We start from the raw sequence: 26,130 nt of genomic DNA on the forward strand, positions 1-26,130 counted from the left end.
ATTTCAATACTTGCAACTTGCGAACAACTCAAAATCAGAATGCAAGCTAGAAATTACTTGTCATCCCATTAGGTTCCTTTCTTCGTAAGGGTTCCTTCATAGAACCCTTTTGTCGATTGAGGTGCGATCCCCGGTGTTTCGTTTTGTCAGAAAAATACACTTAGATGAGCGTGGTAAATTGAAAGACAAAAAACTTCACTATATTTGTGTGTTTCAATTATTCAAGTGTCTTCGTCGGAAGGTGACAAAAAACTTGCAAAATTGTACACAGCTGTAATTCTATGAAATAACCTAATTTTGCTAACGCCATGATATTCGGTCCACAAATTAACATAACATCGGACCAATTCATCCCTGGCTGCCTGAGAGTCCACAAATTTCCTATTTGAGTTATATGGACCTCTCCTCAGAATGACTCTTCGCTGTTGGACTGATTACGAACCGGGTGCGAGAGTAACATTTTATTCTCTTGCAGGGTTTCAATAGGGTAAACCGTCCTACGTCAAATGAATGCATACATTGTAATTAACTACTCGAGGCTGGCACTTATTATATCTTTTCCTAACTACAGGGTTGGCACCTATATTCGAGGTTCGGCGCTTAATCGAATAATTCCGGTAGTTAAGATACTCAGATACTTCAAAAATATAAATTTTTTCACATTTTTTCTGTGTAAGCAAAAGATGAACGTGAAACGTTAAACTAAAATCAATCACTTGAGTACTGTGGCGGCTTTGCATTACTCGTGCTTTAGTCGTGCATTAGTAATACGGCTAAGAATTTGCACGTTGATCAAAATTTGTTTTGGTTCGCTGCGAAATTGCAGGTTGGTCGAAACATATGATTTTGGCAGGAGATGAATTCGTTCTGTGGTAAGGAAAGAGCCGAACGGTTTGGGGGCCAACTGGTAAAGGTCTGGGCACACTCTTTTTAGGTGACGGGGCGAACTCGCAAAGGTGGAAGGAGTGAACTTGCAATGGGGCGAAACCACTATGAACCCAGTAGGGGCTAGAAGAAATTATAGCAAGAGTGATCGGTTGATCCGGAGATGTTACTCCTCCTGTGGTAGCGGCAATATCCATATATGAAGCAAGCAAGGAAATTAAGATATTTCTGAAACATTTCTGCACAACACAGGATTCGTTTCGTCTTGTTCGTTCGTGAAGCCAGCTAGTTGATGAGCATTTTAAAACACTTTTCGGCATCTAACGGTTGGCTTCTTTTCAGAGTCCAAGCCGCCAAAAGAGATAGAAATATTCATTTATCAATTGTATTTTTTTCTTCTCTTTCAGGTCTTGGAAAACAGTATTTCTTATTGGTCAGAGCTCTGACCCCAGATTGAACGACCTCGTTCTCCAAGAAGCTAACATCTACAAAGATATTATGGTTGGGTCTTTTAAAGATACATATCGTAATCTTAACATGAAGATGATCTTTAGCTTGAAGTGGCCGCTGGAGCAAAAGTGTCGCGTCTCCTATATTCTTAAGACAGACGAGGATTGTTACGTGAACATTTGGAATCTTCTTCATTGGCTAAGGAGCTATCATGAAGCCAAAGGGTCGCGCCCTCTATACGCCGGTCGAGTTCAAACAGAGATGCCAGTTGTACGGGATACCAAAAGTCGCTACTACGTCTCGGAGGAAGATCACCCCGCGGATATTTATAAACCGTATGCTTCCGGAGGAGGATATGTGATAAGTGCAAGTTTACTTCCGGCACTTGTCAATGTTTCACGAACATCACCGATCTTTGCAAATGAAGATGCACTACTCGGTTCGCTGATGTACCGGATCGGAATACAATGGACCGACAACCAGAAATTTTTACCACTCATATTTTGTTCTCATTTGAACAAGTACCGTTTTCGAGACATGCACATGTGCGGTTTATCGAGACAGATCATTTTGCATGGCATAAGAGGCAGGCTGCAACTAGAAATGCATTTTAATAGCGCCTTGTATAATCACTTTCCATCGTTGTGTTCCTCGCATATGAACTACGAAGACATGCGGGACGTGTGCGAATGATTAAGTGAAAATTTTGAGCTACGGTATTGTGTCAGTGCTGGTGTGGACGTACTTGTCACCAGCTTTAACCCGTTTCACGCTGACTTTAAGACTTTTAAGACAAGTAGTTTTGAGACCTTAAAAACAATCAAGAGCCTCTTTGATTGGTGATCATTTCCTTTATTCTCATGACCTTGATGCTTTATTTAGGGGCGATACTAAGGGGAGAATTTAAATACTGGTTAATCTGAGGAGTTAAAGGACTCAACGACGCGGAGGATAGCGTAGATCGCAAAAAGAAAGAGGATGTTTGGGTCTGGTCAAGACTTGTCTCCAGCTCTCTTTCTCCTTTTGCTGTGTGCTTGAGAACATCGTACTTCATTAACAAAGCTTCTGTTAACTAGCTGAACACCTGCTACTAGCTGTCTTGTTATCAAAAGTGTCGCTACGACTGAAGAGAAAAAGAAAAATGTTTAATTATTTTCTCTAAGTGAATCTTATTACATCGGTCATCTTGCTTAAACAGAATTAACGCTGATGTAGCGTGGTGGCCGTTATAAAAGAGGCAAGGGTGTAACATATTGAAGTGCATGCCCATCGAAAAACTTATCGATCAATCGCCTTGTAAATCAAATTATTTTAGTCAGCCTACACGCACTATTACTCACACTATTTTAGAGAATAGTCCGTAATCAAGAGAGCATGAACTTAACAAAATCTCTTTTTTCAAGTATAACCTGAACTACTGTTGAAATACGGAAGGGTGAAAGTTCGTATTTTATGTTTTTGTTTTGTTTGTTTGTTTGCTTTTTCTTTTGGGGGGGAAGGGGGGGGTTGGTCTAGCCTGTTCCAGAAGTTCAATGAGAAAAACGAAGCGCGATAGTTAACGGAATAGAAAACGTAGCGAAAGCAATAGAGGAGTAAAAAACCGAGGGAAGTCTGGGTCTGAACGCGTGGAGAACGCCGTTCTCTACTCGACTAGGCCCAAACTACCCTCGTCTTTTGCTCGGCCGCTATTATCACACCGTTTTCTATTTCGAAAGGATTTCGCACCGTTTTACTTGCTGAACGCCTGGAAAAGGCTATGTCTTTTCTTTTCTTTTTATCATAGTCGAGGTTATTGTTGCTTTGATCTTGAGTTCAGCCAAGACTATTTGAGACCATTTATGAATAAATTTCTTTCTAATAGTGGTTAGTAATTTTGCACCCTTTCTGATGCTTCAATGGATCTTAATTATGAATGTGGAGAGGACGAACGCGATACCATCAGATGGCCAGCTGAAACAATTGCAAGTGATTGTAAACGATTACGCTATTCTCTAAGGTAATTTGACACTAAGGTTATAAAAGAAGTGTCAATCAAGGTGAACATGATTAGAAAGTTATGTGAAAACTTGATTAAGGTCAGTTTTTGAGTCGTGCTTTCGAAATATCGTTTATTTTTTCTTCTATCATTCAGCAGGCATGTCAGAAGATAATTTAATAACATGCTGTGCAAGATTCTAGTTCTTTGCATGGGCTGAGCGTGAAGAAGAGGTTTAAGTTTTCAATATGAAAAGGCATAATTTAAGCCCCGAGTTGGTAGCTTGCGAACTGAATATACCCTTTTTGCATAATTCGTCAGTTTAATTTTGAAGCTGAGGTTACTTGCGGGTTACTTGACGAGACTGGATAAATCCCTAAAGAGACCTGACCAGGAAATCTTTCAAAGTGTTTGGTTAGATTGATGTACTATATGAGGTATCAAGTTTTTTGTCACTTATTCCGGGGCCGCGGAAAAAATGAGCCAACAACCAACTCTTGTTAAATCTGGTTTTATTGATCACATAGATGTGCAAAGAAAATAATGAAAATAAGCCGTACATTGAGCAATATTAAAGCGTTCTTTACCGACTCCCAGCCCGGATATGATATACAAATTTTGCCGGATAAATTTAGGTAATAATTTTCTCATGGTTCTTGCAAAAAAAGTGTATCTGACTTATTTATTCTAAGTTAAAAAATATTTTAGATAACGGGTTTTCTCTCAGTAATCCATGGGCTTGTTTAGAGTAGGAAACTGAATAGTTGCAATGTTTTATATTTTTAGATTGAGAATTATTTTAAAAATACAATAATGGACTTGTACATGTTTACATAATTAAACTCCTTTAAACACTGAAGGGTTGGAAGGATTCTCGAGTTCTCTAATCCTCCTTCTGCTTATATGAAGCTATGTAACTGAACAATTAAAAAAATCCTCTTTTGGTAAGAAATAATTTAAAAGGCTATTCCTTTGATCAATTCTTCGTCTCTTTCAAGAGTCAATATGTAGAGCCCCACGGCAAAACCTATTCTTCAACAAGTAAACGGTCAGGATCGACTAAGGGGCGGAGGGGAGGGGAGGGGTTAAGAAGATTTTGGAAGATCACATGGTTTTCAGAAAGAAAGGAGGCTGGATCAGTCGTCGAGCATAAAAAATGATTGCAAATTAACTGTCTAAAATCCTCTTATTCTTCCCCCCTCTCTCCACCCTTTATCCCGGGCGGTAAACAAGAAATGGTCCCTAATTTGTAGTCATTGTTGTCTATTGGTTTTTACAGCTGTATCTGTATAAACAATCTCTCGTCAAGAAAATTAAAAATGTCATTTCATTAAGAATCCCCATGAGGGTTGATTATTGACACTAAAGATCTTGACCTGGCTTCGGACTAATGTTTCTATCTTCTAGAAATATTTCTTAATTGATAATGTATCTTAATTTGCACTAGTGGCTGATTTAATTAAAGAAAAAAATGATTCAGAAGTTTAATTTCAGTCAAAGGAGATCTTAGCCCGATTCCAAGAGTACATTTTTACCAAGTCCCTATTCGTTATTCAGTTGTAACTGTAAAACAATATTAAAACAATCGAATCACTGATTTCGCCGAAGGCCAATTACCTTGTGAATTCATTCACTTGAATGAAAAAGAAAGGTGCTGCAAAATAGAAATTAATCACAAAAAATTACATAGATGTTATTGCAGAGTTTTTTCCGGCAGAATCGTATGGGAACTGAGATGTACTGAGCATGATAATTAGCTCTACGATCAAAGATTCTGGAACGAATAAGTCACGGTTGACTGACCGGTGTAATATGTTTGTTTTGTGACAAGTGACAACACCTCGCTTTCTTAACACGGCAAGGAAAAAAATATTTCCTTTGTTTCTGAGGCTGAGGTTCTTCAGCTGCTGAAAAGTGCCAGAGAAGTACAATAAGTCGCACCTTCGAGACTTTTAGTGTGTCAGATTTCCTTTGTTATGTTTTCCCTTTTATAAACCATTCATTAGCTGGGAAATTACATCAGGGCGGCCAATCGTTGATTACTGACTCAGAGAGGAAGACGAACCTTCACGTACGGTAAGTTCAAAATATGCCACGGATATGACCTTTTAAATGAAAAATACTCACATGCACGATACGAGAAAATTTATCGATAAGAATAGTAAATAAGATATGTTGAAAACTTCGATCTATCTACTCAAAATAGACAAGGACATCCAAAATCAAAATTAGTGAGCTCATTTTATCGACAGACATATTCTCAGTTGCACTCCAGAGGAAGAGTCAAATCCCCGGCGAATTGATCCGCTAGTCAGATATAATTGATGCATGTCTTGAATTCATAAGTATCTTTTTTTCGCTTTCGTCCCCCATTTATAGAATCGGCTTTGCACTGTAATTTTCTACTGATCAAGAATCATTTAGACTTTCGCAAAATAAGACTATCTCCAGGCCTGTAACTTGAAAAAATAAACGAGAGACCAAATAATTTCTCTTTTTATGACTGTGAGTGTTTTTTTTTTTTTTCATCATGAATTATGATCTGAACGCAGGAATTTATAGACTCCTCAAATAAATACGATTTAATTGACTTTGCGTCACTTAAACTTCCTTAATTTTTCGCGGATAAAGACCTGAGCGTCCAAATGTCAATTCCAAATTACCAGTTTAACTCCGTTCTTTCCCAAGGTTTCATGGTTACCTAAATTTCACTCAAGTGTAAATTAAAGAGATCTTAAATTCTTGATGAGCTAGGGGCTCACGGGTGGGGTGGGGATTAGACCCAGGAACTGGAGGGAGAGGTACGTGGGTACTATTATGTTATTATTGATATATTTAACGTGAATTAAAGGGTGTTGCGTGCTATTGTTGTTAGTTCTTTTTCTCTGGTGAGGGAAACCACAAAAATTAGCTTGCAAAGATAGGAAAACCTTGAAAACATGTTGTCAATGAATATTTTGAAAATATTTCATTATATTTTGTTTTGTGTTGATTTACTTTGTTCGTTTGTTTGTTTGTTTGTTTTTACTACAGCTCAGAAAGCGGAAGGAAAATAAACCGAACGACGTAGGCAACTACATGGCTTCCCGTTCAGGCAAATTAGTGGTGGCGTTTGTCGTCATCGCCATACTGACACTCCAGGTAGCAGCAAAAGTGTTCAGTGTCAGCAATTCTCAAATCGGCAATAAACGCACCATTAGTGACATCCAATTTGATGGAACAATGGGTAAGATTCAAGACTGCATTGACAACTTGAAAGAGCCTGGGGATGAATGTGTCATTCAGCCCGGTAACTACCACGAACAGGTGACCATTACTAACAAGTTCGGAAGCGAAGAGTCTCCGATCGTGATCCGAGGTGATCCGAACGCTTTGACGAAGCTAGACGGTACCGTGCCTCTACGGCCCGAGAAATGGGAGAAAATGGACAACGGGGCGTATAAGGCTGTCATACATCATGACATAACACAGCTTTTTATAGACGACGAAATGATGACCAATGCACGCTGGCCGAATTCTTTGTGGTCTGACAAAACAATATTTAACAGCAAGTTCTGGGCTAAGTCCGCTAGGAGTTCTACGCGCGGGCTCATGATAGATGGAGGCCAGCATAAACTGGCCGACAGCGGGTTCAATGTAACTGGGGCGATGGCTGTGCTGAATGTTGGGAGTTTTTGTACTTTTACTAGAAAAGTACTAAGCCACGGAAAAGGTCAGTAACAATTTATATGATTGAGGCATTTCTACAATGCCTTGCATTTGTCATGACGTACGTCTGGTGTAGAGCACCATTTCATAAAACCGAGGTGTACGATATGCTCGTCTGTTCTTTTCTGCGTAAGCTGCTGATAATGCATTGCTGAGAAAAGCCCTTTAAATTACGTGCTAGTTCCTCAGTATTTCCTTAGAGGGATAGCGCATTTTGAGGTAATTCTTAACGGCTAGTTCATCAGACAAGTTGGAAGCCCAGAAATAAGATAAGATTTACGTTTCTATTTGATACTAATACCCAACCAAGACAATCGTCCGCCTCAAACTCAGTGTATATTATTGAATGATTCCCTCGACTTCATCTTAGGGACTATTAATGAATATTCACTACGCTCTCAGTGAAGATTTTTAATCATTCTTCCCACAGCAAAAGACAGGTTCACCTATAAAGATGACTTTGGAGCCAATTTGAACTTTAAACCGAAGAACAACCAATATTTCTTGGAAAGTAAATTAGAATTCCTTGACAATCCGGGTGAGTGGTTCTACGAGAAGAAAAATGGCGTTGGAACCTTATATGTCATGACCATGGACGGAAAATCTCCCGAGGACAGAAACATTAGAGGAAAGGTGAATCACTGACTAACCACTGTTTTTTCACCCATCGATTTTCGTCAAAATGTGTTAAGATTAAGAAGATAGCACGCTCAGGCTAGGAGCAGCCGAGGGTGTCATTGATTTTCTTACCACATTTTGACGTCGCCATAACAAACAAGCAAAAATTGTTATTGGTGACGTCATCCTTGCGTTTGTCCTTCAACAGATCATAGGTAAAAACGATCAAAATGCGCGCGTAATTCAGCTTATCTTAAAATTCTTGATCTCGTCTTCATTCCGTTACGAAGGTTCAAGAAGTCGCCTTTCAAATTACAAGCTCTGCGTACGTCATCTTCAAAGATCTGACATTTTTCGCGACGACATTACAAGCGCGGTCCTCCAACAAACTGGAATTTCGCTCGATTAACTTCAGTTACCCGACGTACAATCGGCGCATGCTCGGAGACACGACGCCGCCTCAATGGACGAAAATAATGTCCGGACAAGGCTCGATGAAGTTCATTAACAACACTATGTACGGAACAGATGGAATTGCATTGGAGTATCAGGGTGCCAATGATCTGGTGGAGAATAATTTTTTTGAGTACAACGATTGGAGTGGCGCAAATATGAACGTTGCTGGGGGAGGTAAAAAACTGCTTTCAGGATTTATTCTCTTTTTTTCATCGTGAGATTGAAAGGAAAAGCTATGTCTAATACCGCGATCATATTCCACTTAAGTGATCGTTCAATAGTTTCCCCAATCATCGAAAGATAGATGGCAAAAATTCCAAGAGGATGACGAGATTGTTCAGATTTTCAGGTTTAAGACGAGAGATTTGAAAAAAGATAGGACTTTTTCTAAATTTAGATATTCGGGAGAGCAAAAATTTACTATGGTTACATTAAGCAGCTCTTTTCTTACAGACTTACTAATTTATTAAACATCGGAACTGATGACCATTAAATCTTCCATTAAACGGTAGTGGCCTCTCAATCGATACTCAAAGGAATACAATAACGCACTTTCCAATTTTTTCAGTTATTTTTCGTCGCGTCCACCATTTGTGATTGAAAAACTCACATGACATTGGCGCAGAGAGCCATCCCCTTAATGCGTGTGTTTCAAGCCAAGCCCGTAATTAGCAGACTTCATAGATCTGGTTTGGAATTCCTCCTCCATACATAACCGTACAATTTCTCTTTGTTATAGTTAAAACATTTAGCGTATTCTGTGATTCAAAGCTGCTCAATTCTCGTCAAAAATACTCCAATCTGCTTCGCAGTGTATGTGCAGCCATTACCACTGGGAAACACAAGGTAGCTTTGGAAGTTCCCAGATTCCCTAGGGCAATCTTTGTCTCGTTGTAAAATTAGTGAGTCCATTTAGGAAATGCAATTGACAGCTATATTCATGAAGATTGTCAATATTTTTATAAAGGGGCAGGAACGGTGCTTTCCCAAAGTATCGGTGACACGTTTATCAGGAACACTCTGCGTAACAACGGCGCCAGCGTCGGATTCCGTTCGGGATATAAATCACATGCTAAACTCAACGACATCAGCCGAACCTGTTATGGTATGATCCAACACGACGGCAGCGGAATACAAGTTCAGGTGAAACGTCAAACAGAGGTGCTGTTGGAGCAAAACTGGATTTACGACAGTCCCAAATATGGACTTCGCTTCGACGGGGCTCCTCCTAACATCGGGAGACACGGCACCATGAGGAGGAATGTTATTAGGAAGACCAACGGGATGATGGTGAAAGGAGATAACCACACTGTGGATCATAACTTGATCTTCCACAAATTCACGAAGGGAGGCGACCACGATGGACAAGGAAGTAAATGCAACCTTTGCGTGCTTTGGTAAGAAATACGTTTAATTCGTAAGTGGCTTTTGTTTTGAGCGTCACGCAGTACTTCTTGGAGTGGTGAGGAAACTGAAGGTTTCGCCCTATTGCATGTTCACCCCCTACTGCCTTTGTGAGTTTGTTCCCCGAAGTTAAATAGGTTCGCTCCAACCTTTACCAGTTCACACCCAAATCTCTCAAACCATTACATAATTCTTTACTGTCGAAATCATAATACATTTTTTTAACTACAGGAAGATAACTTGCAAAGGTGGTAGGGGGCTAACTTGCAATAGGGCGAGACCTCCATAAACCCGGATTGAAAGCCCCGCATTCAACTTACGCATTCTTATAGATGAGAGATTCTCGCACTACCCCTCTCCAACAAAAAGTGCTTATCAGTCGTTAGCAATCTTCGAGGCAAATCCGAGTTTTGTTCTGTGGGAAGTGTAAGAGAGGTAACCTGCGATAGATCAATATCCTATTGCGGGGCAGAAACAGAAACCCAGGTAAGCTCTGCCTATATGGTTCAGAAAAGTACCATATATTTTGGGGTTTCTAGTAATATCGCTATATCGTAATATTCCTATCTAATTCCAGTCTATGCTTCTATTCATTATTCAGGTATGTCAGAAAAAATCCAGTGTCAATCAATCATAATACCCTTGTCGAGTACAACGCGGCAGACATCGCCAATGGCGGCGTACACAACAAGAAATTATACCCCTTGAGCGGTGAACTAAAAGACAACATCATTGGTGACGTGCGAACGGAACTAATGGACCCAGACAACATGGACTTCCGACCTCAACCAGAATCCGCCTACATCCAAAACAACGTGGGTCCCTACAGCTTTGAGGAGACGAAGACAAAGTACTGGATCCCTGGAAGGCAGCTGTACAAAGCCAGCAATCCAGTCCCTCCAAATGGCTCCATTACCGTAAAAGCGGACAAACGCGACGTGTTGATGTGGTTGAATGGGTTTGAGGCGGCTACCCATTTTGTTTACCTTGGAACTTCGGCTGATGCCTTAAGGCGACAAGGCGTGTCAAGAAATGGAGACAACGTCCTGGAAATCCGGCAAAAGCTGAAAAGTGGCACGAAATACTACTGGAGGGTAGATGCTAGGGTGAACACAAAGGTTAATTATGAGGGCGACTTGTGGTCCTTTGAAACGATATAATAAATAGAGGAAGAGAAGGCAGTAAGCAATGATGCCTTGAGCAACAAGAAAAATAAATGTCAGAATCGTTTAACAAGTGTAGAAACAAATAAAAGTGATCTAAAATAAACAGCAGTTTATTATTTATGGTTCACATAGTCGTGAAAGCGACAAAACAAGTACCATGAAATAATCGAGCGGACAGCAGGAAAGAGTAACAATGATAATACCAATCATAACAAGAATAAATACAAAAAGATTAAGGCACAGATAACGGTGGGATATTTCCCTTATTGCGTCTTTTCACGTTGATCTACCACGCTAGCATGGCCTTTGTCTTTTCAGCGCTTATCTAACGAGAGACTTATAAACGTTCCGCTTATGTTACCCTATTCTGCTCACGCCCTCCTCAAAACATCCTACATCTTCCAATATTTTAATCTTCCGATTCCCTCCTCTGACTAATGTACACTTTCTTGTAAATTTGTGAAGAGAAATTAGAGTTGTTTCGAAATGAAATTGGTGTTTCTCTGCCTCTCAAGAAGATCTAACCAATATCACAAGAGAAAGGTTGTCAAACACATTGTTCCCAACCACAGCACAACTTGACTGAAGAGCTGCAACTTTCTATTAGATTGTTGCAGGTTGTATTGCTTCACTGAACAGTCTGCTCAGCCCATCATAGAGCATATTTTCCTTTTTTATTGATTTATTCCTCTCTCAAGACCTCCTCCACTTTATTGTTCATCCTCTCATGAACTGCAATCTCATCAGTTACAATCTTCTTTTCATCAGGTAATGGCCTGGAAAAAAAATTATAAAAAAAAAATGCAAAGATCATTTACTGGCTAAAAATGTGGCACATTGTGCCAAAAACAAGCTCCCTGTCTTGAACTCATTCTCACCTGATTCTGATTCTTGTTTTGGAAATATAAACTAACCTAATAGCCCCACCTCACTTGTAAAAATAAGCAAGTTTTTTTTCTTTTTTAACAAAAAAATTCTTTCTAATTGCTCACTATCACCACACCATACTCCAGTCACACTTTTTTAGGAAAGCTGGGTTGATACACACTTAACTTTTTGTTGCCTCATATGCTGTTTTTTGAGGTGAGGTTTAAAACAGTGTACTGTGACATTCACTTACTTATATTTGAGATGCTCTATCTTTTCTGGCATGATTGGTACTGTCTTCAAACCACTTCTTCTGTTGAATTCAGTCAGGACTTCCATTTCCTTACTTCGCATCTACAGAGTAAATGAAAATGAGCCCTTGGTGACAATCACCATGATTTTAAATTGGTGCATAGTCACTTTAGAGAGATGTAATCAGTCATCATTCAACCGCTTTTTCTTTAAAAAAATGCTCACAAGCTAAGAACTGATTGGTTTTCCCCCTTACAGCTTCCATACATTTCCTTGTAAATTGTTGAGAGAATTTTTCATTAAATCAAGATAGCACTTTTGGGCTGACAAGTTCATCAATTATCATCAACTGCTTTTTGGATTACATATTAAGTATTGAAATGGTAAGGACATGGTAAATGTCAGAGAAGGCCAAGTAACACCCTGCGATGAACAATCTTTCGGAAACTTCTACTTACTCTGAACAATTACATGATTGAGTATGAGAGAATGAAACTTAAGGGTGCTGTTCATTAAATGTTGTAGCTGCACCTCCTGTGTCTTTCTTGTTCTCATCACATTTTGGCACCATCTATGACCTAAAACTGAACAGATGCAAGGCAACGTGGAATCTATTTCTTAACTCTTTAACTCCCAAGATCTCATTACTAATTCTCCTTACTGTCTACCATACAGTTCTTGTGATGTTAGTTTGGAGAATTTGGGATTGGATCAACTTAAAATCCCCTAATTGATATTTTTCTTTATTCTCATCACTTGTCTGCTTGATATTGCATCGATATTGTAGAGAGAAATTCTGTCATGGTCACTCATGGGAGTTAAAGGGCTAACTACATGTACCTTATTAAGCTTCTTTTGAGTGTCATGTGTATATCCAAGCAAATGACAAAGGCCGTGGGTTATTAAAACCTGAAGTTACAAGGAAACACAGAAAACTCATTGATTTCATGAACTATTAAACAGAAAAAAAAGAGTTCGAGTGTCATAGATGTTATAAAATGTACTGATAAGTGACAACTAGTGGAGGGACATACTGGTAAATAATCATCCAAATGTTTGCCATCAGCTTCGCAGTCTTCAACAATTTTTGGGGTTCCAAGGACAATATCACCCAGTGTGTAATCATCAACTGGCCTTGGAAGAGGTGGCAGAACACCAGGTGTTAAATTCTGTAGGAAAAAACCATCAGTGACATACTGAGACAATCTGAGGGAAAGTGGTTTGTTCACAATATACCTTTACCCAAGTGTTTAAGAGAGCAACAAGAAATTCACATGGTGTTACCGTATTTGTCAGCATTGAAGTCTGATTGAAGCAACTTTTAATGCCAACTTTGCAGTTCTTAATTAATTCAATCAATTTGTAAAAATTAAACTAAAAAGTTCACAAAGAAATTGCCAGACGGATTGAAAAATGGAAAGACTAATAGAATGACAGACTGACTTATTTACCCATAACAATTAATTAAAATACAAAATTCACAAAACTAATTGACTAACGCTTGATTGCCTATCTAAATTTGTACTACTGACGGAAAGACTGTACTTGACAGAACTATCAGGAAGCTAAAAATGACGCTCAGAATTCCTCGTCTTCTATCAAAATTCTCATATCATCACAAAAATTGATCTTGTACTGACCTCGATGCTTGGAAAGCTTAAGATGTCCGTAACAACATTTTTCCTTCTATAACGCAAATTAAGGCTCTTGATAAATCCTTTTCCTACGAAAATGACGTTCACATCAAAATAACTGATTCGTAAAATGTCCACAAGAGTATTACAATTCTGTAATAAGCCAGGCAAGTTTAGAAGTGTTCTGCTCTGTAAATTTCTAATCAAAACTACCATATTTACTACGCGCATCTTCTTGAATGGTGTGTAGGATGCGTGAAGTATACCACCAATTACGAAGACTCTACCAGCTTTGGCTCACCGTGATCAAATCACCCTTTCAGTATTAATTTTAACCCTTTAACTCTGCATATTATTCATTAAGTTAATCTCCATGCATTTCTCATACTTCAGCACCGTATTCTGGTTTCTGAACGTTTCGCCGTTCCAGTTTTACCGTCTCGAGTCGAGAGGGACTATATAGGTACTCATATACAAAACGCTTTTTCAACTTGCAAGCGACAGACCGTCAGCGGTTTTCCCTAGAAGTGTTTACCTCGAATACCATTTTCCCATCTTTCCTAGAGATGAAAATATGGGGAAAGAACGCAAAAGAAAAGCAAAGAAAACCACTTCTTCAACGAAAAAGAAAGGTAACTTCTTTCTCACACAGTGTACTTTATTAAAGTTCTTGAAAATTGACAGTTTACAACAGGAGATAACAAGTATGTATCATGGCGATGGCATCCTCCAAGACCACGTGCAGTCTAAAACAGCTGAATCAGAAAGCTACTTTGAGTTTTTCCCGTACCAGAGCTCTAATTTTTTAAAACATTTTTTTCCTTTCTTTCTGTTAATTCTATGACATTTTTACGATGTGATGAAGCTACTGTATGCACTTATGATTCAGAGTCAATCTGAGCTTGTAAATTTATTTGCCACAAAACACACCACCAATGAAATACCACCAACGAAAATAACCCTTTAACTCCCAGACCAAATTTTTAATTCTCCTAACTGTCAACCATACAATTCTTATGATGTAAGGTAGAGAACTGAGTATTGGATCAACTGTTTATCCCCAAATTGATATTTTTCTTTATTCTCATCACTTATCTGGTTGATATTGTATTGATATTGTAAGGAGAAATTCTGTCTTGGTCACTCATGGGAGTTAAAGGGTCAAACACTGATATGGCATGAATGTAATCAATTTCACATTCTCCATGTTGTTGTTTTTGTTGACAATGGAAGTGATTTTCAAGAAAATTTACTTTAAAAAATCATGAAGGTTTTTTTTTTAAGAAAATTTTCTTTCAAAAATCATCAAAGTTTTAAAGATATCACTCTCAAGTGTAGCTGAAGATTATGTATACAGTCAAACTTGTATCAAGTGGCATCATATTTTAAGCAGTTGGTTTTCAAATTCCCAATTTTTTTTGCCCAAAACACTGTAATTCCTCTATCAAGGGACTGTGGTCACCCCTAACAGAGTTCCAATGGCCTGTTTGTATTGTCCTTTACCTGTACTGAATGGTCACTTCAACCACAATCTCTAAAAGTTAGGAATAATTTTTCAAGTAAACTTTAATCCATGTTTCTATGCTGAAATCAATTTTAGTAGTACTTTTGCGTGAGTTTTTTGGAGATCAAGTGTCAGATCAAGTGTCAGTTATGGTAGAATGTGAAATTTTAATGTAAACTTTCTTTCTCAATGCAGTTGTTATTTAGGATAGCAGCATATTGATTATAGGTGTTATGTTCAAACAGGATCTTCCTCTGAACATATGCAGTTGTTATTTAGGATAGCAGCATATTGATTATAGGTGTTATGTTCAAACAGGATCTTCCTCTGAACATATGCAGTTGTTATTTAGGATAGCAGCATATTGATTATAGGTGTTATGTTCAAACAGGATCTTCCTCTGAACATATGCAGTTGTTATTTAGGATAGCAGCATATTGATTATAGGTGTTATGTTCAAACAGGATCTTCCTCTGAACATATGCAGTTGTTATTTAGGATAGCAGCATATTGATTATAGGTGTTATGTTCAAACAGGATCTTCCTCTGAACATATGCAGTTGTTATTTAGGATAGCAGCATATTGATTATAGGTGTTATGTTCAAACAGGATCTTCCTCTGAACATATGCAGTTGTTATTTAGGATAGCAGCATATTGATTATAGGTGTTATGTTCAAACAGGATCTTCCTCTGAACATATGCAGTTGTTATTTAGGATAGCAGCATATTGATTATAGGTGTTATGTTCAAACAGGATCTTCCTCTGAACATATGCAGTTGTTATTTAGGATAGCAGCATATTGATTATAGGTGTTATGTTCAAACAGGATCTTCCTCTGAACATATGCAGTTGTTATTTAGGAAAGCAGCATATTGATTATAGGTGTTATGTTCAAACAGGATCTTCCTCTGAACATAATGAAAAACCTTTGACAGACTCATTAATGTCTGAGAATGGTGGTGAAACTGATCTGGTTAAAGAAAATCAGAAAGTAAAAGGAAAGGCTAGATACAGTATAAAAGATCTACTAAAGCAGGTTTGTTTTTTGTACATTTCCTTGCAAAAACATGTATTTCCCAGTCTCATACTATGATTATTCATGAAAAATCAGAATTTCTCCTGTTTCTAAAACATGACATCTTCACCACAGTTACTAACATGGTGGTTTCATTTTTCACTGAGGTTTTGGTTTTTTTAGGTTGAAGGAGCTTCTTTCCTCTCTGAAAATTGAGTTTTCATGCTGGTGATTGTCTTTGGTTTATATTATTATGTTTTCTGCGTCTGCAGATAAAGAGTACTTGATAATTGAGTTTTTGCATATTTCTAATTTTTCAGGCAGAGGAGTGTCTTGATAATTTTAATTATGAATTAGCCATAAAGTTCTGTGAGAGAGCTCTTGGCATTGAACCTGATAATCTGGAAGTATTGGAAATGGCTGGATCAGTATACCTTGAAACTGGAGATATGGACAAAGCAAAATCAGTATCCTTAAGTTGGATGCTTTTGATGAAAGCTTTCAGCTCTGTGTTCAGATCATTTAATTTTGAACTTTGTGATTGTAACTTTGACTTTTTTGTCAGTCACACCCAGCCTTCAATCCCAGGGTTCCACACTGGGATCATTTTAATTGCTATGGTGATGAACCAAACATTTTGGGATTAAATTTACAGCATGAGTTGCTAATTTGGCAAACTGTGTTTAGCAGCAGTGTAGCAACTTGAAAGCTTTTATTACTCAGTTGCAATGAATTCTGAAGTCAACATGGTAAACATGTTATATGTACCTCTGAGTCTCTTAACAATACTGATGCAAACAGGTCATAGGAGAGAAGAGTTTTAATAGTTGTTAGGTGAAATAGTGTAATACTAAATTTTTATTACTATTTATCAATTGAAAAGAGTACAACAATAAGGAAATGTTTAGCCACCAGGTTCAGAGATAGTTACATGGTACAAATTAAATCATCAGAGCTTAAATTAGAGGTTAATTTCAGGGCAAGTTACATTTTATTTCTTTAACAACTGAGTGCTTTGAAAATGCTGTAAGGATATCTCCAGACCAAGGTTATTCAAAATTCATGAATCTTGGTCAGTTGTTGGAGGGTCAAGAAGCAGTTGCCGCCTTCAACAAAGGAATTCAGTTAATGATCGCTAGCAAAGATAATGACACTGCTCAAGTAGGTTTCGTTCATACTTATGTGTTTTTTACCATTTTTATGGCATGCAATTGAATAGCTATTAGAGCCAAAAATGAGCCCTTTTTATCTTGTTTGTAGCAATAACAAAATGTAGTAGATTGCTACTTCTGTGTCTATTTCCTCTGGATTAGATTCTAATTTAATACAGCACCTGCCCCCCTCTCCCTTTTTAATGCAGAGTGCTCCCAACAGATCATTGGTATCCATCCTTACACACTGTTGAGTACCTCGCTCAAGATAAGTAGGAAAAACACTGGACATTTGATAGAGTTGCTTGCAGTAACTCAAGAATTCCTATCATAACAATTGTCATAACCTTGATATTGTAATAAAATATGTTAGTAGTTATTGTTCATCATGGTGTAAGATAGGAGATGAACTTTATTCGTTTGTCTCATGTTTGTCTCAAAGTGACTTTAACTTGAAACAAACTAATTAACTTCATCTCCTAACCATGATATTGTTAGTAATAACCTTCATTTGATATGTATTACTTGAAATTGAGTTGACATGTGTGAACTGTTTGAACTGTTTTGACTTCAGGCATCTGCAAGTGATAGCACAGTTGCATCATCCACTGAAATATCAACAGCCTACTGCTCCCTGGCAGAAATGTATCTTACTGATGAATGGTGAGCACTTAATTACCATTTACTTTTTACTTTTACCTTTGACTTAAATAGCTGATAAAAGCTTTTTGTACATTTTTAACTGAAGTATTATTTGACCTCTTAAAAATAAAACCACTGTAAAGTGAAACCTGCATTAAGTAGTCTTCTTTGTGATAAGTGGAGACCTAAATGTACCAAAGTCTCAAAAGCTTCTTTTGATAATTTGATGATTGTAACCGAAATAGACCTGTCTGAAGGTTTTCAAAGTGGTTAAATTGCGAATTTTTTGAAAAATTAAGACTTGCATTTTATGTTAAAGTTTTAAAGAAGAAGCGGACAGCAAGTGCTATGAATGCTGTCAGAAAGCTGTTGAATTCGATGCAACCAACCCTGAGGCTTACCAGCTGATGGCCAGCTGTTTGCTGAGTCAGCAAAACATGGAAGAGGCACGGAAGATGCTTGATAAGAGTCTAGAGCTGTGGCAAGGAAAAGATGAAGAACTTCCTGAGGTTTGAGTTAAATATTTGAAGCCTAAACTGTTTAATTTATGGTACTGTTTCCAGATCATAAGTTCCGTCTCCACTTGGTTAAATGTGCTTACAACATACATCAGTTGGCAGTAAAATCCCCTGACAATACATCTATGACAAGATACATGTAGCGACAGGTATCATTCTCTACAGCTAAGTGGTTTGACCAGTTCTTCATCATTCTTTGGATTTCTTTATGCCATTGGATAATGAATCATAAGAAGTTCTATGGGTCTGCCCTAAGCTGTGTTGAGAGTTGATGTGATTCTTCTCAGTTACTCACCCACATAATTGGTATTAGTTATTGACAATCATTCTGAATGTAATTATTTTAGGCACCAGTGCCCCCATATGAAACCAGAATTACAACATCAAAGCTGCTGATTGAATTAGAGAATTACGAGGTAAGAAATGAAATTAAACTGAAACCATTTAACTGGAAAATTTGTCAAATTTTGGTTACCAAAAATAGGTTATTTAATCCTCAGGCCACCATTATTTCCCACTCTATACTGCAGTATGCTAAACATAGTTCATGTGGGCGTCGATGAGTGTATCACATGCATTGTTTTCAGTAACGATATTACACCCTTTGTTACAGACTGCTGGTTCAGTCCTTGAAGAACTTATTGAGGAGAGTGATGAAGTTCCTCAGGTACCGTTAATAGATGCGTTAACTGAATCTTAAATCTTGTATTTGCAACTTAATGTTTTTATTACGTTTCTTTCATTTCATCTTTGAAATTTTGTCTGATTTACATTGTACATTTGACCTCGATTGTTCGAAGGTTGGATAACGCCATCCACTGAATAAACCTCTAACCCCTGGATAGCTATTTATCCACTGAATATCGTTATCTGCCCTTTCAACGACTGAGATCATAGGTTTGATTCATACATTTAACAGTTACGTATTAAAAAAAAATTGTTTTGATTAACGACTCACTGACTGAAACACATCATGTCTTTCACTGCTCACTCGGTAGGTATGGTATTTACTTGGCTGGTTGAATCATATCACAAATCAGGACAGCACAAGCATCAGAACATGCCTGGAACAAGCTCAAAAAGTACGTACGAGCTTTTATGTTTGTCTCGTAGCGTTATATGCGACACATACCAGCTGTTAAATCTTAAAGAAAAAAGTTGTATTTGTTTTGCCACAAGCATGAGAAAAACAAAAAACAAAAAAAACTACGTTTCCACAAGGAATCGAACTTCAGACCTTTTAAACTGTCATGTTTTCATTTTTTTTTCTTCAATCCTTATTCAGAGAGTTTTCAGCTTTCTACTAAAAAAAAAGAAACAGTGGACAAATAACCATTGTGTGGATGTACTATAATGCTAAATCAAAATTGTACCTTTTTATCTTTTTTCAATATCTATTTTATGAATGTGTTCTCAGCTTTTTACCCAATTCGGATGTGACGACCAGCCTATGATGGATCACGTGACTGAGATGCTGGCAAGTTTACCTGAAGTTGAAAACCCGGATGAAGAAAATGGCGGCCACGAAGAAGACTCCGATCCTGATGACGGCGAAGAAGAAGAAATGGACACTCAATGAAAAAAATGTATATTTATTTTGATTAATACCTCTTGAGACTTAGAGGATACATGGAAAGCTTTCAAGTGATGACTTCTCGAATTTTTTAATGAATCATTGACTTGGTACTTGTACCGGATGTTATTTTGGATTACAAGAGCAAAACCCACCATGGCCTAATGACGTACAGTTACCAACAGCTTGCAAAATAATTTTATGATAAAAAATCGATTACTATTATGTGTGAAATGGTACAGATTTCTGACGTGATTGCCCCTTATACAACCTGGTTTCTAGTCCTGAACGACAAATATCGACATTTCGAGCATGATCGTTACAGTTTTTGTCGTGTACTTCTTGGTTTTCTTGCACCGCGTCAAGCGGTCTTCGATTTATTGCACATTCTAAGAACTCTTCTTGCTCTTGGGCTGTTGGTAACGTGAAAACTTCCATTTTTGTGAACTTTTTCCTTTCCTGCATGGATTAACAACTAGATTCAGTCTGTCTTGGGACATGTCTAAACACGTGCCTGTCCATACGTGGACTATAGTACCCTGGAGAAGAAACACGAAAACGGAATTACTTGATCCTTGACTTTAAATCCCACGAGTGATCAAGAGATAATTTCTCCTGACAATATCAATACAACATCAAGTAGACAAGCGATAACAACAAAGAAAGAGTATCAATTAAAAGATTATTAGGTAATCCAAAGCAAATTACACGAATCAGCATCATAAAAATTAAATAACAGGCAGGAAGTATAGCTTTTTTTGGCCAAAGCTTGTTGCTGAGTCGATTATAGGGGCAGTTTCCAAAGCAGTTACATGAGCAAGTCAAACCAAACGATAGAAACAGGGAAACTATTAATACACGAAGAGAACCACGCTACTTTTGCCCATGGCGAAAAAACGTATGCCACCATTTTCACACATTTTTGGTTTTACACCGTCTGATGGCTGGTCGAATAACAGAAAAATCGAACACTTCAGCTGGTTTTTTTTCTTTTTTTATAATTTACCACTCACCAAGGAACGCAACAAATCGAAAGCAAAGTGATTTGGTGTGCCTTTTTGTTTATTTTTCCTCTTCGTTTTGGTTATGTATTTGTTCTTCAAGTTTAAAGCCATATGCAAGCTATACCTTCCTCTTGTCGTGTTTCCATTCCTGATTTCCCCTCAAACCATGACATGTGATCATCTCAACAAAGCTTCCCGGCTCGCTGTTCGGTGCGTCTAAACACTTATCATCACTGAATTGAATTTCGTTCACCTTCGTCAAGGTGAAAAACTGCAAGTGGAGAGGGAGATCATCATAAGAAACGACAAATAGTCGAGTAATTGCCGATCTAAAGGGTGTTTAGAATTACTTTTTCACTACAATTGGTAGAAATGTCGCAATTTGATTGTCCAATTTGCTGTTGTCGATCAGAGTACAGGCAACAGACAGCGCTACTGACGTCAATGTGTCACGCAATGCCTTTATCAGCTCTCAGAATCGTTTTAATTGACGTCGATATTGAGGTAAAAATAACAATAAATCGACAGTTGCTGACTCACGAGTAGTACTGTGGCCACTGTGGTAACAAATATCGTTGCTGATAAGAGTACAGACCACGCTAAACCATTGTCAAGAACGAAGCTCATGGAAGGGTGGAGTGTTACCGCTGAAAGGTGCCTGAAACCGCTTCATGACAAGAGAAGAGTTACTCCTCCACGCATGCTCCCAAATGTCGGTGAGACGATAGAAATTTTCCTCCTATTGGAAAAACTTTTCTACACGGAACGGAGCGCTTGGTACGGTGGAAATGAAGAAAGCTTGAACGAGCGCAAGTTAAGTCTAGAACTCGTTTATTACTAACACATTGTTGTGCTGTCTGAAGCTCTATTGGAAAAAGATCATGCGTTCGCTAGTTCGAGCTTCCCGCCCCCCGAAACCATTTGATGCGCAACGACTTCCGCTTAAATTCTCAAGATTTAGAGAGGGTTTTTGATGGTTTAACTAACCACAATTTATGTACTGAAGGAAGCGAAGCGTGCCGGGAACAAGTTACCTGGTTTCCTCCCATGCCATGACAGGTGTACAGTCCCACACGGTCTACCTTGGCCGATTTCTCTCCAAGCGTGTCCACACATAGAGAGGAACTTGGATTTCGTATCTAATAATGGAGGTTGGAGTGTTGATTATAGAAGAATGTATGACCTGACTGCATTATGCAGGATTATTTCTACACACAAGGGTATATTAAGGGAAAAGCACAGAGATGAGCTAGTTGTGTTCTCCTAACATTCCGCGTGGGTTATTTTGTCGGTAAACCGATTCAAAGTGTGGTCTAATGCTTGAATAGCCCTGCTCATTATACAAGAATTGAACCACCGCGATGCACTTTACACACCTCGCCCTGCGCTGGAGGATTGGGATCCACTGAAGCCATATCCGTGAACACGTTTTCCAGATACCATTTGAAGGTTTTACAGCCCAGCCTCTTTCTTAGCTTTACTCGCTCGCTTATGTCTCCAATATCGACGTTCTTCTCCTCATCAGTTTTCCTCCTGCAAATTGTACGAGGTCATCAATTCAGATCAAATATGTGTTAGAGTGCCACTTTTCGTATTCTCACCGCATTTTGACGTCATCTCTGATCTACTGGTGAGCGGACACCAAGCAAAATGGAATCTACTTCTTAAATAGACTACGAACAGACTCTCTTTCACAGCGTAACCTATCGACGATTACATCGATTACATATGATTCATAACACTTCTCCATTCTTTCCGTACCTGTAGTAAAATTCCTTGTACTCGTCCAGCCATACTTCGGCCAGACGATTGAAGTTCTTCGCCAGGGTGACTCCGGTGCCTTTAGGAAACTTGTAAGGTGACGTGTATTTACGAAACACATGACCAACGCGTGAGCATGGTACGATTTCTAATTGGCCTCCACACATCCATACCTTGGTTAAAGACAAGATAAGTTGATATTTTATCACATCAATGTCCCAGCAATCGTAGAAATACGGAGTTGAGCAAAATTCTCGCACTGCATGCTAGATGACACATAAAGAAAAATCATTCCATATTTGTTTTTAATCAAATTTTAACTTTACGTCCTGTTTGTGGCATAAATGTTGTTTTCAAGAAGAATTTATTCATTCACAGTACTACTTCATAATTGCAGATTTTCAAGTAATCGACTCCGAAATTTCTTGGTGTCAAGGACAGATCTGAGGAAAGCGGCAAGGGGGGTATGTCCTTTTGTTTCTGGAACATTTATGTTTTGTTTGTTTTTCCTTTTTGGTAGCGCATTCCTTTTGAGTTAACAAAATGCATATGAGCGGCATGGTGAGGGTTGGGTATCATCACAATATTTCTAGTTATAACATGTGTCGCCTTACTCTGAAGGATAGTTCGAGGTTCTCCCCTCCCCAGATGTCCATTTGGTCGTCATATGATCCTAGATCATAAAAATACTGTTTATGCATCGAGAACAAACCGCCCGCCATAGTAGGACTCCTGAAAGGAAGGATACGCAAATGGGAACCAAAATGACAAATGAGAAACAGTAGGCATGTTATGGAGAGACATTTTCGTGAGTGAAAACCGATCAGAAACATACTATCAATTATCGATCTTTTGTCTGATCAAAGAGTCAGTTGTCTGTTCAGAATATTGGTCGCTCGGTCGGCATTTAAATCTTCAGCTTGGAGTCACAGTCGTATGTTCAGAGTATCAGCAGTCGTCTGCTCGGGAGTATCAGTCGTCTGCTCAACGTGACAGTCGTCTGTTCGGAGTATTAGTCGTCTGTTCGACGTGACAGTCGTCTGCTCGACGTGAAAGTCGTCTGTTCGGAGTATCAGTCTTCTGTTCGACGTAACAGTCGTCTGTTCGGATTATAAGTCGTCTGCTCGATGTTACCGAGTCATCTGTTCACAGTATCAGTCGTCTGGTCGACGTGGAAGTCGTCTGTTCGGAGTATCAGTCGCCTGTTCGGATAATATATCGCTTGTTGTGGGTATATCTAAGGCGGAATTTCAGTCGTATGGTCGGAATGTCAGTCATATGGTCGTCTGCGTGATAATCATTACGTTCGTCAGAGTTAGGTGAATTGATTCTTAAGATGGCTTCTGTTACGGTCGTCAATAATCTGGCAGTTTACAACAGCGGTGCTTTTTGGAGTTTCCCTAACAATCTTTCGCCGTTACGAGCAACTGAAATCGATTGAGACCATTTTAATGGTCTTGCTGATAAATCATTCAGTTTCATGTCCATGAAAGCTGACCAAGGGAGGGTGTTACCCAGATAGTGAACAACCTTAATTTCGCTCTTGCCTTATGAAGTCTGTTTCGTCCTCTCTTCGTTTCTTTTCCTCTTCCGGAATGGCTTTCCAGGTAAAAAACAGATCCCAAGAAAAGCCTCCACGCTCATAAATTACGTCTGATGTTTGATAACCAAAGTCGTCAGCATTTATTACTTCTATCACAGGACAAACGACATTGGTGCGATTCTGCGCAATCCGAGCCAGTAGCGGTTCTAGCCACCCTTCAGTTGCTTCACAGTGGGAGTCCAAGAAAGTCAAAACCTCTCCCCGGGAAACCTCGGCTCCGCGAAGCCGTGCTCGAACCAAGCCTTCCCTCTGGGACATCCGAATAATTTTGACTTTTTCGAATTCGCTGAGCTGCTCCTCCAAAGACATTTTAAGGTTTTCTGTACGATGCAAAGGAATAGTTAAACGGTCAGATATATGTCATTCACGTTTCGAATGGCTTGGGACTGGTCATTATTTATCGACGGGAAGGGGAAAGGTGGAGGGGGGTGGTGGTTTGGAGGATTTTGGTAGTGGTACGATTAAATTTGCCTAATTACCCCATAAAGCTCATCCCCCCTTTCCCTTCCCCCCCCCTCCCCAACCAGTCACCTCCTTACACTCTGTTGGAGACGGGTGATCATCCCCCTTCTGTTCTTCCCGAAAACCATGTGATCCACCCCCCAAAATCCTCCTCCCCCCGCTCCCCCCACTTCCTCTTCGGGTATAAATAATGGCTGATCCTTATCGAGTCAGTGTTTGTGTATTGAAAGGGTCCTTGGAGGTAAATTGATAACTGGATATTGCCAAGTACAAGTTGGTGCGCACCTACAGGTTTGAAGATAATTCTCTGATTTTTACAAAGTCAAACAAGTAAGATAGATTTGCGTCCTACCGAATTCACTGAAGTCATCTACCAGGACAATGTCAGCCAGAAGATGTGGTGGCGACCTATTGAGGACACTGTGTACTGTTCTCAATAAAACAGACAGAGCCTCGTTATGGAAACAAATGATAACACTTGTAGTCGGTAAACTAGTAGGGTATTTCTTGTGTTTTTTGCGACACCTGAAACAAACGGGAAAAATAAATCATTATGTACCGATGGAGTTGTCTCTGAAACAATACTGCATTTTAATTTTGGTTGAAAGGAACTTAATTTCAATTATCTGCCAACTAGCTGATCATGGTACCTAATTTACTGTTGATAAATCCACTTGCAAAAATAATGTTACACCTCAAGATCGAATGCGTCTTGTTTCAGTTTTACGGAATACAACCTTTCGGCGACTTAAGTTTACAGTGACAACGTAAAGAAACAATGGGCTGCTTACAATTAAACTTACTTTGGCCCACGATAGTCTTTCAGAGTTCTGTCCAACGACATATGATCACTGAGAATAACATTGAATGAATGGTTATCAAAAGAGCGCTCTGCTTCGTCCTTAAATCGCGACGGTAATGTCGCTGGCTCACCGTCATCTCCTAATCCTTGTATCACTTCTGAAAAGTAAGGTTTTACTTTGGGGCTTCGCCACTTCCGCTCGGCCTCGTGAGAGGACTCGCGTGGGTACTGTCCGTGCGAACTTCCGGTCGCGTCTAACGGCACGAACGAATCTGTGTTGAAAAAGTTCATTTGGCTGTTCATGGAAGTTAAAATGTAAAGAATGTCCACTGCGAGCCAAAATAGAGAAGTTAGTATGAACACTTTCACAAACAATCTCCGATTTCTCATCATAATGAGTCAGTTCGTGACAATGATCGCAAATGTCTGTAGTGTGCACCATCCAGTCTGCGTATGTCCTCTTTACGCCCAGGCAATGGTCGATCTCGTCGTCTGAATTTTCGATTTATCGCTCGCTTAAACTGCCCGAGTCTTAAACGTAAATAAATTGCTCAAAGAATTTTCATAGCCATACCGGCTTTCAAGAAGTGAAAGAACGGCCTAACATGGTTGATAAAATATTGATACTGTTACAGGTTGTTTATCAGGTCTCAACCATTATCATCCACGGAGTTGAA

General features: G+C 38.9%; 5 protein-coding genes across 5 annotated transcripts; 3 read left to right on the plus strand and 2 right to left on the minus strand.

Moving 5' to 3' along the window:
• The first annotated feature begins 840 nt into the window (after window positions 1-840).
• Window positions 841-2,088, plus strand: LOC136283964 (beta-1,3-galactosyltransferase 1-like). Its single transcript, XM_066173573.1, has 2 exons — window positions 841-872; window positions 1,293-2,088. Exons 1-2 carry the CDS (start codon window positions 841-843, stop codon window positions 2,026-2,028), a joined length of 768 nt encoding a protein of 255 aa, XP_066029670.1. The 3' UTR covers window positions 2,029-2,088.
• A 3,219-nt stretch (window positions 2,089-5,307) lies between these two features.
• LOC131768779 (uncharacterized) lies at window positions 5,308-10,713 on the plus strand. Its single transcript, XM_059084506.2, has 6 exons — window positions 5,308-5,386; window positions 6,344-7,022; window positions 7,449-7,651; window positions 7,927-8,266; window positions 9,060-9,489; window positions 10,098-10,713. The coding sequence occupies exons 2-6, from the start codon at window positions 6,389-6,391 to the stop codon at window positions 10,654-10,656; spliced, it is 2,166 nt and encodes a 721-aa protein (XP_058940489.2). The 5' UTR covers window positions 5,308-5,386; window positions 6,344-6,388; the 3' UTR covers window positions 10,657-10,713.
• A 630-nt stretch (window positions 10,714-11,343) lies between these two features.
• On the minus strand, window positions 11,344-13,839 carry LOC131768721 (endoribonuclease YbeY-like). Its single transcript, XM_059084450.2, has 5 exons — window positions 13,422-13,839; window positions 12,816-12,950; window positions 12,622-12,690; window positions 11,783-11,883; window positions 11,344-11,438 (listed from the first exon to the last, which is right to left on the minus strand). Exons 1-5 carry the CDS (start codon window positions 13,644-13,646, stop codon window positions 11,345-11,347), a joined length of 624 nt encoding a protein of 207 aa, XP_058940433.2. The 5' UTR covers window positions 13,647-13,839; the 3' UTR covers window position 11,344.
• Window positions 13,840-13,937: 98 nt separating this feature from the next.
• LOC131768775 (uncharacterized) lies at window positions 13,938-19,857 on the plus strand. Its single transcript, XM_059084503.2, has 10 exons — window positions 13,938-14,047; window positions 15,822-15,958; window positions 16,258-16,404; window positions 16,949-17,098; window positions 17,663-17,751; window positions 18,050-18,239; window positions 18,596-18,664; window positions 18,862-18,915; window positions 19,247-19,330; window positions 19,666-19,857. Exons 1-10 carry the CDS (start codon window positions 13,990-13,992, stop codon window positions 19,825-19,827), a joined length of 1,140 nt encoding a protein of 379 aa, XP_058940486.2. The 5' UTR covers window positions 13,938-13,989; the 3' UTR covers window positions 19,828-19,857.
• On the minus strand, window positions 19,825-26,013 carry LOC131768774 (polypeptide N-acetylgalactosaminyltransferase 13-like). The gene is made up of 9 exons (XM_059084502.2): window positions 25,455-26,013; window positions 25,004-25,176; window positions 24,134-24,509; window positions 23,201-23,318; window positions 22,587-22,759; window positions 22,202-22,358; window positions 21,860-21,964; window positions 20,950-21,096; window positions 19,825-20,360 (listed from the first exon to the last, which is right to left on the minus strand). The coding sequence occupies exons 1-9, from the start codon at window positions 25,844-25,846 to the stop codon at window positions 20,211-20,213; spliced, it is 1,791 nt and encodes a 596-aa protein (XP_058940485.2). The 5' UTR covers window positions 25,847-26,013; the 3' UTR covers window positions 19,825-20,210.
• Window positions 26,014-26,130: the final 117 nt, after the last annotated feature.

The sequence above is a fragment of the Pocillopora verrucosa genome, chromosome 10 (assembly GCF_036669915.1).
Source record: "Pocillopora verrucosa isolate sample1 chromosome 10, ASM3666991v2, whole genome shotgun sequence".
In the NCBI taxonomy this organism is placed as follows: domain Eukaryota; kingdom Metazoa; phylum Cnidaria; class Anthozoa; order Scleractinia; family Pocilloporidae; genus Pocillopora; species Pocillopora verrucosa.